At 38.6% G+C, this 14071-nt stretch overlaps 1 protein-coding gene across 3 annotated transcripts in view; it reads right to left on the reverse strand.

Annotated features, from left to right (window-relative positions):
* Window positions 1-14071, reverse strand: part of LOC132133462 (NT-3 growth factor receptor-like) — a 246746-nt gene that overhangs the window by 142796 nt on the left and 89879 nt on the right. For all 3 annotated transcript variants that reach the window (XM_059546308.1, XM_059546307.1, XM_059546306.1), the window contains exon 4: window positions 6265-6333. In XM_059546308.1, the coding sequence (XP_059402291.1) occupies window positions 6265-6333 (69 nt within the window). The remainder of the gene's footprint in view (window positions 1-6264; window positions 6334-14071) is intronic.

Raw genomic sequence — 14071 nt, forward strand, 5'->3', positions numbered from 1 at the left:
GCACAGGTGCGAACTCATCCAAAAGTGAGGAAAGCATGGAATTATAGTGCTCCACGGAGTTAGTAGTGGGAAGCCCAGAGACAAAAGTCGAAAAAAGAGTGAAGTCCATGTGCTTGATGTTACGGAATTTGATAGTGCGCTCAGAAATAGATCGTGAAGACATAACATTTATGTCAAAAGTAATAAGTCTATGATCACTTATACTCATGTCGATACTATCCAGAGATTGGATACCAACACCAGCAGAACATACCACATCCAATATATGGCCCAGCCTATGGGTCGGAAAAGTAACATGCTGTTTAAAGTCAAAACCATCCAAAATGTCCAAAAAAGTAGCAGTTTTGACACAGTTTGGATTATCAATATGGAAATTGACATCGCCAGTCAAGACCATAGACGGACAGAGTGGACTAAGAAGTGTCAGCAACTCAGTAAACTCAGAAAAAAATAAAGGATTAGGTTTTGGTGGACGATAAATTAGCAGCACAAGAATAGGTGAAGCACCATTGACTTTAAAAACCAGACATTCAAATGATGAAACAGTAGGAGCATCAATAACATCAATTGATATATTAGATACAAATATTGCAGCCAAGCCACCACCCTTACCCGAAGCTCGAGGCACGTCAATATATTTATATCCAGATGGGGCACACATGTTCAAATTAAGATAGTCATTGTCTTTATGCCAAGTTTCACTGAGACAGAGAATATCAATTTTCCTGTCAAGGATAGTGTCAGTGATAAGTGCCGTTTTATTGTTTATTGACCTCGTGTTGAAGTGAGCGAGTCGCATAGTGCTACAGCACACATTCGCCGCGGGTTTTTGAGAGAGAACCTCTGGATAGCGTAGGTTACTATGGCCGATTCCACGGGAACCCGAAGTACGACGCAGCGAGCGCCTGCGGTTAGACCAAAGTGCAGTGACTCCAGCACCGGCAGTAGAGCGACTCTGACGAGACCCTCTATGATTATAACTAGGCCGGCGGAGGAGCTGCATGGAACGCAAAGTTTGTATGACGCTGATATCTGGACGGTAATGGTGTCCCAGGGACAAAAGATCAGAGAGAGAGTACCTCAGCATGGTGAAGTCCAGAAGTACGGTCCACTGCTTTACGCTGGTTCCTGATAAAATCAGATCGCAAATAATCCAGGTGATCATATGAAGTCGCATGATAACATCCAAGAGTTGTTACACAGCCATTGCACACGGAGAACTTGACGCAACTCCAGTGACTCGTTTGATCTCACACGGAGACAGCAGCAACAGGCAGAGACAGTGCAGGTGAATCACGGCAACCAGATGTGAGCAGCAGCAGATAGACCAGGGGGAAACACTTTAAAACGCTGGCTCAGTAAAGGTAAATATATGGAAATCCAGCAGCAGGTTAAGACTCAGAAGAGTTTAAAATTATTCAGAAGAGTTTAAAATTAATTAAAATAATAAACAACTAAAAATACGGCAGGAGAAGTGGCAGCCAAACGTGCGCCAACGTCCTCTCCGAAACTGAACACAGTTTTCTCCATCTCACTCTATATCTTACTTGATTACTGCAGTCCTTACTGTTTCTCTTCATCCCTTTTGGAACAGCTAGTGCCCGAGGAGAATGAAAATGTAAATAACACAGAGTCTGAACTATCTTTTTTTACACAAGTCCAAAAAATACGACTCTGAGATGTAAGGTTGGTGCCCACTGTTCAAATTTTTGCCACAATTTTGCCAGCTAAGACAAATTTCACGGATCGTAAAAGTTATCAAAAGCAAACTCTTTTGTCTATCCTCTTGTTTTCTAGTAGTAGTAGTATTGATTTAACGTAACAATGTTTATTGAAATTAAAATCACAATCAAGAAAAATCCTGCCGAATGACTCTTATCTGGGGAAGTCGTGGCCTGGTGGTTAGAGAATCGGACTCCCAATCGAAGGGTTGTGGGTTCGAATCCCGGGCCGGCAGGAATTGTGGGTGGGGGGAGTGCATGTACAGTTCTCTCACCACCCTCAATACCACGACTGAGGTGCCCTTGAGCAAGGCACCGAACCCCCAACTGCTCCCCGGGCGCCGCAGCATAAAAAATGGCTGCCCACTGCTCCGGGTGTGTGTTCACAGTGTGTGTGTGTGTTCACTGCTCTGTGTGTGTGCACTTCGGATGGGTTAAATGCAGAGCACAAATTCTGAGTATGGGTCACCATACTTGGCCGAATGTCACTTCACTTAATTAATCACTTAATCTCATACTGATTTCACTTCATTGGCATTAAAAGATGAAAATCTGTTTCATTGGCATTAAAAGATGAAAATCTGTTCAGAACTGCTAATCCTATAATGATACTCATGACTGCACAAATTTCTGTCACAATATTTATTTTGTAATGTGTAAGTTTGGAAATTCTGATTCGTTAATTCACAAATCCAATAATTAATTCACTAGTTCAAGTCCCTGAATGGCATTTCAGTCCTTTTAATAGCAAACTAAACTTTTTATTTGTATTAATAAACATATTATTACTTTTATAAGCAATCAGACTTGCAATTTTCTTCTGATAAAATTATGGCAATTAATTAATCCAATTAAATTAAATCACATAAATCAATATTCAAAAGTTCAAAGTACACACTTTGCAACTACTAAAATCACCCAATCAACACCTTAGCAACGACAAACAATCCCTGGTAACAACCTAAAACAATTTTGCATGAGAAAACCACTCTCACTTTTATTTAGAAAATTAAACACCGGGCAGTCGATTTATTATAAAACAAATTAATTATATAATATGCCAGTTAATGAATCTAGTTAAATCAAATTATAACACAAAAATCTATGTGCATGCTTAGCAAACACACAATTCCTCATAACCACCGACAACAGTTCTGCAAGGGAAAACGCCACTCACTTTCATTCAGAAAATGAACAAATTAAGTCTTTAAACTAATTCCAAACTAAATGAATGACACAATATGCAAATAAATTGAAATTAAATCTTCACTGAATATTCACTGAGAAAGTGTCCAGTGAATGACCCCCTCTAAGAAACAAGAGGGCTAGCTAAAGGTGCTATGTTCCGCACCGCTAACCAACTACCTTCAGGTAAAGCTAAAAAAGATGGAAATTGAGATAAAGCAACTGATCTTAATTAGTTTTGTCATTTTTGAGGAGGAGGGCATGTCACACAGACTATGTCAACATATGATAAGAAAAAAACCCACTCCTGCTGAACCTGCTAATCTTGATAATGCTCAGAAACAAGGAGGCTAGTTACCTTTCATTTGTGACATAGGTCTCAGGCACTTCCCCCTCTATGCTACCAGCGGTGATAAGGAACTTTGGGAGTAGATTGGCTTATCCGTATAGGTTGTTCCACTGCGTTATGATTACAGTCTTGTTCCTGAACCACACACACACACACACACACTCATCGCCCCTCTCACTTCCCGGCCGTCAAGAAGAAAAACTGACAGCAATTACATGTGTGAGCACACTCGCGTGTGGGTGCGGACAAACACTTGCATTCGCGCTAAGATGCTTTTGCAGGTGTTCACATCAGTTCTTATAGAGTGACAGTGCTGGCAATGACTGCAGACATTGTGTGATTCCCACAGCCTGCATCTCAAATCTTGGCAGCACTGTGACGGGCAAATCCGAGTCTTCCAAGAAGGCATATCAAAGTAGAGCACTAATGTGCTTAGACCATTATGCTAGTTATACGGGCCTTGTGCACATAGTTCTGACTGCTTAGTAGCATTGAATGTGCTTCATTTACCAAAACCACATTTAAAAGTGGCAGACATTCGCACAGGCAGACATGCTTATTGCTTGAACAACAGGCCACTTTAGAGAATAAAGCACAGTAGTTGAGGATTAGCTTCTCAGACATATACAGAGTCAAATCCACAAATCCTTTCAATCAAGTCTGTCTTTGTTCAATTAAACTCCTTTAAATATGTGTATACGTAAAATGAAATTTAATATGATAAAAAGTTATTATTACAAATAAACCATTGCCATTTTTTAAATAATAAACGTTTGTTTTATTAAAGTTCATTTTAATAATTGCAATAGTTTATACAGACACACACCTGTTTATATATAATTTATTGTAATATTTTAATAAAATTATTATATAATATTTCAAATATTATATATCATATAATTTCAAATATAAACAGTAGAGAATACATTTATATAAAATATTACATTCTTTTAATAATAGTATATATTATTGTAATAATGTATTTTAAGAATATTTTAGAATATTACAAAATTATTATTGTATTAACATTTTTAAACGTGTAGGAAATAGTTATCTTTTCTGTTATATTTATATTATTATATATTTACATTATTTTATATAATTTATAATAAAAATTATAAACCTGTTATAAACCTATTATAAGCTATAGATAGATAGATAGATAGACAGACAGACATACATATACTGTTTTTATATTATATAATTCTATATATTTTACTAATATATATATATATATATATATATATATATATATATATATATATATATATATGCATACAAAAAGAAATTAAAGCATCAGGAGGCTTACAGATGGCATTTGTGCTAGTATTATGCAACAGTGCACATATGGAATATGGTTGTGTTGTCCCTTTAAAGATGGTGTCCCACGATCATCATCGCTTCATGGCTCTGGTATTACCCATATGACCTGCGTTATGTCACATGAAATGAATTTACCCTCAGTCTAATCACATGATAAGCGCAGCTGTTAACGCTTGGAAATATGTCATTTCCGTTGTGACCTGCAAAATTTGAAGGAACCAAGAAGCTAAATGTCATTCTAAATTCTAATCAAGATCATATTTAACTAGTGTCACTAGATACTTGACTGGACAAACATGCCAACTAGAAGGGCATGTCTTGTATATGTAGCTAAATTAAGTTACCCACTAAGATGGAAAGCACATGCTCACATCTTTTTGTTAGCACTTTTCTTTATCTAAGGACAACACATTCGATATCTCTCAGGAAATCCAAAAGTACTCCTCTCCTTGGAGTATCACCAAAGGACGTGCTAACCCTGCAGAGAAGATGGGCCACCTCAGAGGAGCTATCCTGCTTCCCTGGCTTAAAATATCACGTTTAGTCAGGCGCACACGAACACACCGAGACACAGATGCCTGTATGGGTAAAGCCCTATGCACTCAGCTGATTGGTGTTTGCATGTTGGACAGGACTGCGATGACACCTGAACCATAATTATGAAATTGCTTTACTTGATTTGTGATAATCCTAAGAAAAGAGCCCAATGCCTGGAAAATGCTGCCAAATGACTCTTTTTGCACACCAAATAAACACATTAACACTTTCAAAACTGCTAAACCAAAACTTTTACAATGATATAAAGGTAATATGGAGTCACTGAAAGTAACCCTGTTTCAGTAAACATTATTAAGAAATGTATACTTGGTCATGTTATTTATGTATTTATTTCTGAATTAATGTATTTATTTATTTATTTTATTTATTATTATTTTTTTATTATTTTTTTTTTTTTTTGGTTTTATGCCATATCACCATCTAGGAATATTTTCATGGCAAGAACAAGGCAAAAAATACTGTTAACAAATGAATGATTATTAGAAATAACTTAGGTGCACCGAACAATTTACAAATCTAGTAGCTTTCCTGTTGATAGTTACTAAATATATCCTATAGTCAACAAATTAATTAATTGTCAAAAGACATGAAAGCAGCAGAGATTCATGTTTTAACAATTTAATAAGAAAAAGACCAAACGTAACTGCCCTTTAAGACACATTTGAGATGGATAAAAAATTGCATGGAAATGTATTGTGCTTTCCCAATCGGATCACAATCACACTGAAGTCTAAATAGCTCCAATGAGACAATGAAACCTTGATGCCAGCACACAATGTCAAAAAGCTAACGAGTAGCAATTAACCTCACAATAAAAACCTAACAGTGCAAAGAATTACGTGGTATTTTGAAATCATCAGGTCTTTCTCACACTTTGACATTCAATGAATATGAATTCTGGTATGATGCAGAGTAGAAGTGGGGTAATATATTGATCAAGATTAACTTAAAATATTTACAGACTGATAATAGAGCATTTAATGCATCACAACCAAGGCTTATATTCACTTATGCTTTAAGATATGAAATTCAACCCTGCAGGGTTTCCATCCGCCAGTTAATCACAGGCAAAAAATCAATGGAGGCTTGAGAATATAGAGAAAGAAAGAAAAAACACATTTAACTTACAGCTCGAAAAGTTGGAGATTCTGAAAAAGTTGCCATGAGAGAGTTGTCAGAGGGTTCCCGGACAAGTTTCTGCAGTGGAAAGAAAAGAGAGAGAGAGAGAGAGAGAGAGAGAGTTTAATGATTTAACACTGACTATTTGCGACAAGGTGATAAAGAAAACACAGGGGAGGCAAACAACGGCTGTGCGGCGAACGGCCCAAAAGTTAACTGAATAAGTGTAGCAGTACGGTACCTTGCAGCCTCACCAATCCAATAAACAGAGACTTGGTCATTTTCAAGACAACAAATTAAATCGAGGAAAAGGAGGCCTGGAGCCTTAAAAGCCACTAAACTCAATACAATGCTAAATGACTGTGAAGCAGAAAAGGCATGTTTTCAGAACATAGCTTTTAGATGTGGGTGGTCGAAATGGAAGCATTACTCCAAAATAGAAGTGAGGGTCTCTAAATGATGTTTGCGTCAAGTCCAGTAACCAATACAATGGGATGGTACAGAAATGAAAGCTGTATATGCATGTGTTTAAAGCTGTTCAAGTTTTCACTGAAGCTCTTTATAAGGAGGACTTTTGGAGTAAAACTAAAAGTAAACATTTTCTCTTGCATACTTAAAAGCACAAATACATACAGTATTGCCTTATGGGACGGCAGCAAACAATGACTCTACTGGGGCTGAAACAACAACCCTGGAGCCTCAGTAACAGGCCTTCATTAAGTTGAAGTTGAGCCCTGTCAGCCTTAATGCAGATCTGTACAACCCGAGTTAATCAAGCGAAAATATCATACGTCAACTTGAAATCAAAATTCATCTCTTTTTTATGTGCCTATTTTATGCACTCTCCTGGTGTTATTATGCAAGGATGCACTACAATGATCAAAAGCAACAGTTTGTTACAAAAAATAGATAAAAAATAACCAATTTCATATTAATTATGTTTTTTTACAACTTTCTATAATTCTAAAATATTAAGCAGTTTTCACAACTTATTTAATAACTTTATTTAAATTATTACTTTGCCATTACTGTAATAAATTAAATGTTAAAATAAATTAACATTTAATTTATTACAGCAATGGCAAAGTAATAATTTAAATAAAAAAATATACAAAAATCTAAATAAAGAGACAAAAATTTCAAATTGTAATAATATTTCAAAATATTACAATTAATTGTATTATTTTCTTCGCCTGCAGGTAGCATAGTATGCCTGAATAGTTCTTCAGATATTTCAACCTTGTTTAACAACACCAGAATGCATGCTGTATTTTGGTTGCTAATAAAGTCACAATAGGATAAAAGAGAGCTTAAATGGCCCTTTTGGCATATCATGGTACAAAGTTGCAAGTGCCACTGTAAACAAGGTGCACTTCCTGGAGAGTTCTTGAAAGGAGCCGAGTAAAATGAAAACACCCACTTGTTGGATATTTTTGAAGACCAAGTCGCTTCAACATGCTTATGTGCCTCTGCTTCGCTGGTCCCTAGTGTGGCACACAAGGAATCTCCAGCAGCAAAAAATAAATTAATTAATAAAATAAATACGTGCTTGATGCTCTACTCCCCGTTGGATTGCAACCTTGTAGTGGTCGGGGAGCTTGTGTGTCTCAATGACCCCTAGAGCTATACCAGCAGGAGATTTATCTCCTGGTAGGGCCACCCATGCTGGACAGGTCAAAGGGTAGAGGCCAGACAAAGAGCAATCCACTGGTCCTCCAGGTTGGAGGTTTAGCACAGGGCTAACAACTCTGTCTTGTAAAAACAAACACGTTACGGAAACAGCAACAGAAGGAATTGGCACTACTGGACGTGATGGACTTCCAGGGCTATCATCAGATACTAGGATGAATGTCATTGGTGAAAGCCGAAAGGAAGCCAGTGACAGGAAGGTGGAAATTCTGAACGCCAAACTTAAGACTAGGATAGGATTTTGGAATGTAAGAACAATGTACGATACAAGTAAATTAGCACAAGTGACATCAGAGATGAGAAGATATAACATAGATATACTCGGAGTAAGTGAAAGCAGATGGACAGGATCAGGGAGACTCACAACAAGCACAGGGGAAACAGTGCTGTACTCAGGAAGAGATGACCACCAACATAGGGAAGGAGTAGCCATCATTCTGAAGAAAGGAGTAGAGAAGAGCTTGATGGAGTGGAAACCTGTCAACAGTAGGCTCATGAAGATTAGGCTGAGGGGGAAGCAAATTAACACAACTATCATCCAGTGCTATGCCCCAACAAATGACAGTGATGTCACCTGGAAGGATGAATTCTATGAACAACTGCAGGTTATATTGGAAACTACACCCAGACACGACATGAGGATAGTGATGGGGGACCTAAACGCCAAGATGGGTAATAGCAACACAGAACACGATAGGGCGATGGGAAGGGAAGGTTGCGGTGTCATGAATGAGAATGGGGAAAGGTTAGCAGAATTTTGCACCATTCATGACCTCGTCATTGGGGGAACCCTGTTCCAACACAAAGACATTCACAAGCTAACTTGGTACTCTCCAAATGGAAAGGATCAAAATCAAATAGATCATCTCATGATAAATGGCACATGGAGACGCTCTTTACTTGATGTTAAGGTCAAACGAGGAGCAGACGTTGGTAGTGATCATCACCTGGTAACAGCTGTGCTGAGAATAAAGCTTAGGAAAACAGGAAGCAGAAAGACAGCCAGAAAACAATTTGATGTCGAAAAGCTACATGATACCAAGGTCAAAGGTTGTTTTGTGCTACAACTAAAGAACAGATTTCAGGCATTAGCAGATATGTTGGATCATACAGAGCCTAAACCAGATGATATCAACACTTTGTGGGAACAGACCAAAACAGCCTATGTGAAGACCAGTGAAGCCTGTCTTGGATACAAGCACAAGGAAAAGAAGGAATGGCTAAGTGACGACACATGGCAAACTGTAGAAAATAGAAGGGTCCTAAAGAAGAAAGTAAATGAGACAAAGTCTGAACAGCTTAAAGAAAAATACAGGACACAATACCAAGAAACAAACAAAGCAGTGCGAAGGAAAGCCAGAGCAGACAAGCGAGCATATCTAGAAGATCTCGCAAGTCAAGCAGAAGAGGCAGCTAGAAAAGGGGAGCAAGGAAAAGTCTACAAGATCACCAAAATAGTGAGTGGCAAACACATACGAACAATTGAGGCACCAATAGTAGACAAAAAGGGTCAGCTATTGACAACTGAGTCACAACAAGAAGCCCGATGGGCAGAGCACTTCCAGGAAGTTCTAAATAGACCACCACCCACAATAGAACCAGATGTCCAGCATGCAGAGAATGACCTGGACATTAGCATTGAACCACCATCAAAGGAAGAAATTGTCTCAGCCATTAAATCCCTAAAAAATGGAAAAGCCCCTGGCCAAGATAACCTGAATGCAGAGCTTTTCAAAGCAGACCCAGACCTCGCCTCAAAAATACTTCAACCACTATTCAAAAATATCTGGGAGGAAAAGGAAATACCTGATGATTGGACGGAAGGAATTATCATAAAGATACCAAAGAAGGGCAACTTGAGAGATTGTAACAATTGGCGAGGAATCACACTCTTATCTATACCAAGCAAAATCATGGCAAAAATCATTGAGCGACGACTTAAAGAGGCAGTAGATAAGAAACTCAGGAATGAACAGGCAGGATTCCGTAAGGGGAGAGGGTGCATTGACCAGATATTTGCACTTCGTAATATCATAGAACAATGCACAGAATGGCAGAGGCAAATGTACATCAATTTTATAGACTTTGAAAAGGCATTCGATAGTATACACCGAGACGGCCTCTGGAACATCTTAAGGATGTATGGAATTCCACAACACATAGTGGACCTCATCAAGACCTTTTATGCCAATTTCAAATGCCGGGTGGGAAACAGTAGCCTGGCATTTCAGGTAAAGACAGGAGTCAGACAAGGATGTGTAATGTCAGCATTGCTCTTCAACATTGTTATCGACTGGGTGATGCGCCGCACAACAGAAGATAAATCAAGAGGTATACGATGGACCCTCTTCTCAACATTGGAAGACCTTGATTTTGCTGATGATCTGGCTCTAGTTTCACACACTCACCAACACATGCAAGAGAAAACAACACGTCTCAGCTACTTTGCACAGCAAGTTGGCCTGAAGATAAACCAGAGGAAATCTGAAGTAATGGTGCTAAACATCCTAGATCCATTACCGATACATGTGAATGGAGAAGCTCTACTAACAACAAATGAGTTCACCTATCTTGGGAGTACTGTAAGATACGATGGGGGTGCACACAATGACATTAAAAACAGAATCAACAAAGCCAGAAATGCATTCAGAATGCTAAACAACATATGGAAGTCTCAGCAGTATAGAACCAAGACAAAACTAAAATTATATCAGAGCTGCGTTCTATCCACCTTACTGTATGGCGCAGAATGCTGGAGAATGACAGCAAGTGACATATGCCAACTGTCAGTCTTCCACACAAGGAGTCTGAGAAGAATCTGTCGGATTTTTTGGCCAAGCAAGATATCAAATGAGGATCTATTAACAAGATGTCAACAAGACAGCATGGGTAGCATTGTAACAAAGCGGCGCTGGAACTGGATTGGCCATATTTTGAGAAGAGAGCAAGACAGCATCCCAAGAGTAGCCCTTCATTGGACACCCGAAGGTAGAAGAAAGAGAGGACGACCAAAGATCACCTGGCGTCGTACAGTAGAGGAAGAAATGAAATATATGAACCTGACATGGGGAGATGTCCAGAAAATAGCCCAGAATCGACCAGAGTGGAGGACCTTCGTTGCTGCCCTACATGCCAGAGGCATAATGGGCAGTAAGTAAGTAAGTTAGTTGATGCTCTGACTTGTTGCCATAGCAACCCCAGCTTGTGAATCCTCACACTTTTCTTTTTCCCCATTTCTTGTCTCGCAGGATGGGAGGCAGGAACCAGTGACGGAGAGCGCCCTGTGACACACCGTAGATGAGAGAAGGTGGCAAGTGGGAAAAAGACAGACAAAAATTTACAAATGGATAAACAAAATAACCTTTGATTCCTCAAACGGAAGTTTCTTACTAACGCGCCCATTCCTGCTCTGCTTGCCCTCAGCATTCTAATCACCTCTTTAAATTGATAATGAGATTATTAGGTGGCCTCCACAGGGACACACAAGGGCTCCGTATTTTGGTGGGTAGATCCTTATTCTTAGCACACTATAGACACAAAAAGTTCATCTGGACAGAGAGCTTTAAAGGAAGGGGTCTGGGGGATCTAGAAGACTAAACCCTGAGTGCTGTCCGTCATGGCTTGATTCCTGCTAGACCCTCACACAATAACAAATCTTCAATGGAAAAAATAACTTTCAAGGACTTCAACAGCTGGGGGAACTGGACCAATAAAAACAGAAGATTATGAATAATAGCCAGTCAGACTTACTAACAGAGCTACAAGAGATTGTGTGTGTGTGTGTGTGTGTGTGTGTGTGTGTGTGTGTGTGTGTGTGTGTGTGTGTGTGTGTGTGTGTGTGTGTGTGTGTGTGTGTGCGCGCGTGTGTGTGTGTGTGTGTGTGTGTGTGTGTGTGTGTGTGTGTGCGCGTGTGCGTGTGTGTGAGCAAAAAAACTACGATTTTGGTCTGTGTTGCTAAATTGGTAAATACTTGGAAAAATACTAAATACTTGAAAAATTAAATTAATATTTCAAAAGCCTGGCAGAAAGCCAACTAAAAATCTCATGTAATTTTCAAATGGTACTGTTATCTGGAACCTCAACCCTGTTACCAAAGTTCCTGTATTATTAAAGTATTATTATAATACTAATCTTAATTTCTTATTTTTAATCAAAGACTACAATCCGACATTTGGTTTGCATGAAAAAGTTAAGTAATAATAATAATTTATTTTAAACAATAATAAATAATTTCTATAAATAATTCAAAATAATTGATTACAATAAAAGGAACATGCTTGAATTTAAAATAATAATAAAAAAATCACATAAATCAGGATTTTAAACAGTACAGTATTTCTGTAACTGGGTTGTTGTTAATATATAAATAAAAAAATAACAGCAAAAAGAACACTGACTAAAAAGTATGTGTAATATTTATTTCTGAAGGTTTAGCACAGACTTTAACTGACCAACAAAAGAAATAAATAATAAAGAAATAATAGATTCAGTTCAGGCTCTATTTTGTAGGCAATTCATTGAGAATCCCATTTATTCATAAGCAGAAATATTCACCTCCGTGTTCATGTTTTTATTCTCATAAATTGTAATTCAATGAGAATACGGCAGTAGATTTCACAAAAAAAGGAAAATAATCATACACGCCGTTAGTTTGAAAATAGAGCACAATAAACAAAGATGTGTGTGAATCGTCTTACTCCCTTGAGGGAGTTTAGCTCCCAAATAAACCCTTTCAGAACGTCGCAGACTATCAATTACGGTAATGACTTTCAAAGAGGAGTGAGTCTTGGGTGATTGGCGAATGAGAGTCGGAGCATCTTTAAACGTTTCCTGTTAGCAGGATAACAGCTGTACATGTATATGTTTACACACCTACTTCGTGTACTTGATGCACGTGTAAAGGTGGAGGAGGTCTCGACATGTGCCCTTGCATACGAATTATGTCATTGCCGTGTCATCTATTTGGAGTCAGGCACATGTGGGACGTGGGAAGGAAGGTTAAGGGCCTTATTGAGACAGATCATTCACCCGCATTAGCATAGAGAGAGAGGAATTATTAAGTCCCTCTGAAAGCTTCATTAGCTCTTAACCAGACATTGTACTTGCCAAGAAAACGCTTCCGTGCACTCATTTCTGCTGCTCTCGGGTATGTGACGGTCAACCTCTGTGAAGGCAATGACGACAAAAGCAACTGAAGCACACAACATGAAGGCCTTTCCATGAAGCACTGCAAACACATGAAAGCGGAATTGAGCTTCACTCGTCTGTGGCATAGCGAAGCTGTCCAAATTCCGTCCACATTCAGGAAGTGTCCTTTTCAAAGGTCATACTTCGTTACAGTCAGAAGAAATGTCAGCTAAAATTGGATTTGGAGAAGGGGCAATAAAGAAATAAATAATCAAATCACACATCAAATATGACACACAACTTAAATACAAAGGTTGAGACCGTTATTAAAGATGGAAATAGACCATAAATTTCTGAGTGTACATTCAGAAAGTCAACTTAACAGGTTACCCTGACAGCAGCAAATAAATTCCTATGTTACATGAACAGTGTCTGTAACCAGTCTAGGGCAAGCTACTAAAAAAAATAGCTAAGATGCTTAGCTACCAACTATTATACAGAAAATGAGCTAAGTTAATAAGCTACAATAAGTATTATTATTATGACTATTATTTAATGTATTATATACTAAACACTAGATTTGACAGTGGTCGGTTGCTACCGTGGTTGTCTACTGCCACCAGGCGGGAAGGAAGTCAACCGGAAGTTGAAGTCGGCCAAGCCGCCATCTTGAAGCAGAACTTCACTTGCGTTAGCATCCCATTGACTCCCATTCATTTTGCCGTTTTTTCCAGGCGCGTCCGCACCGCATCGAGTTAAAAACATCTCAACTTTTCAGAATGCAGCAAGCTCACCGCGGGTCATGTTACAAGAACTAACCAATCAGCTTCATCCTTTCCCGTAACAACGTTGAAAGCTCAGCCAAGATGAAGGAACAGCTGATCATAGCTGTATATGGATTGCCATTTTGAAATAAATTTAGTAGCAGAGCTACTGCGAGCGGTTTTTAGTGCTGCAAATCCATTTATCCTTTGCTGAAATTTCCGCGTCCTCATGGAGA

Source organism: Carassius carassius, chromosome 50 (genome assembly GCF_963082965.1).
Source record: "Carassius carassius chromosome 50, fCarCar2.1, whole genome shotgun sequence".
Classification (NCBI taxonomy): Eukaryota; Metazoa; Chordata; class Actinopteri; order Cypriniformes; family Cyprinidae; genus Carassius; species Carassius carassius.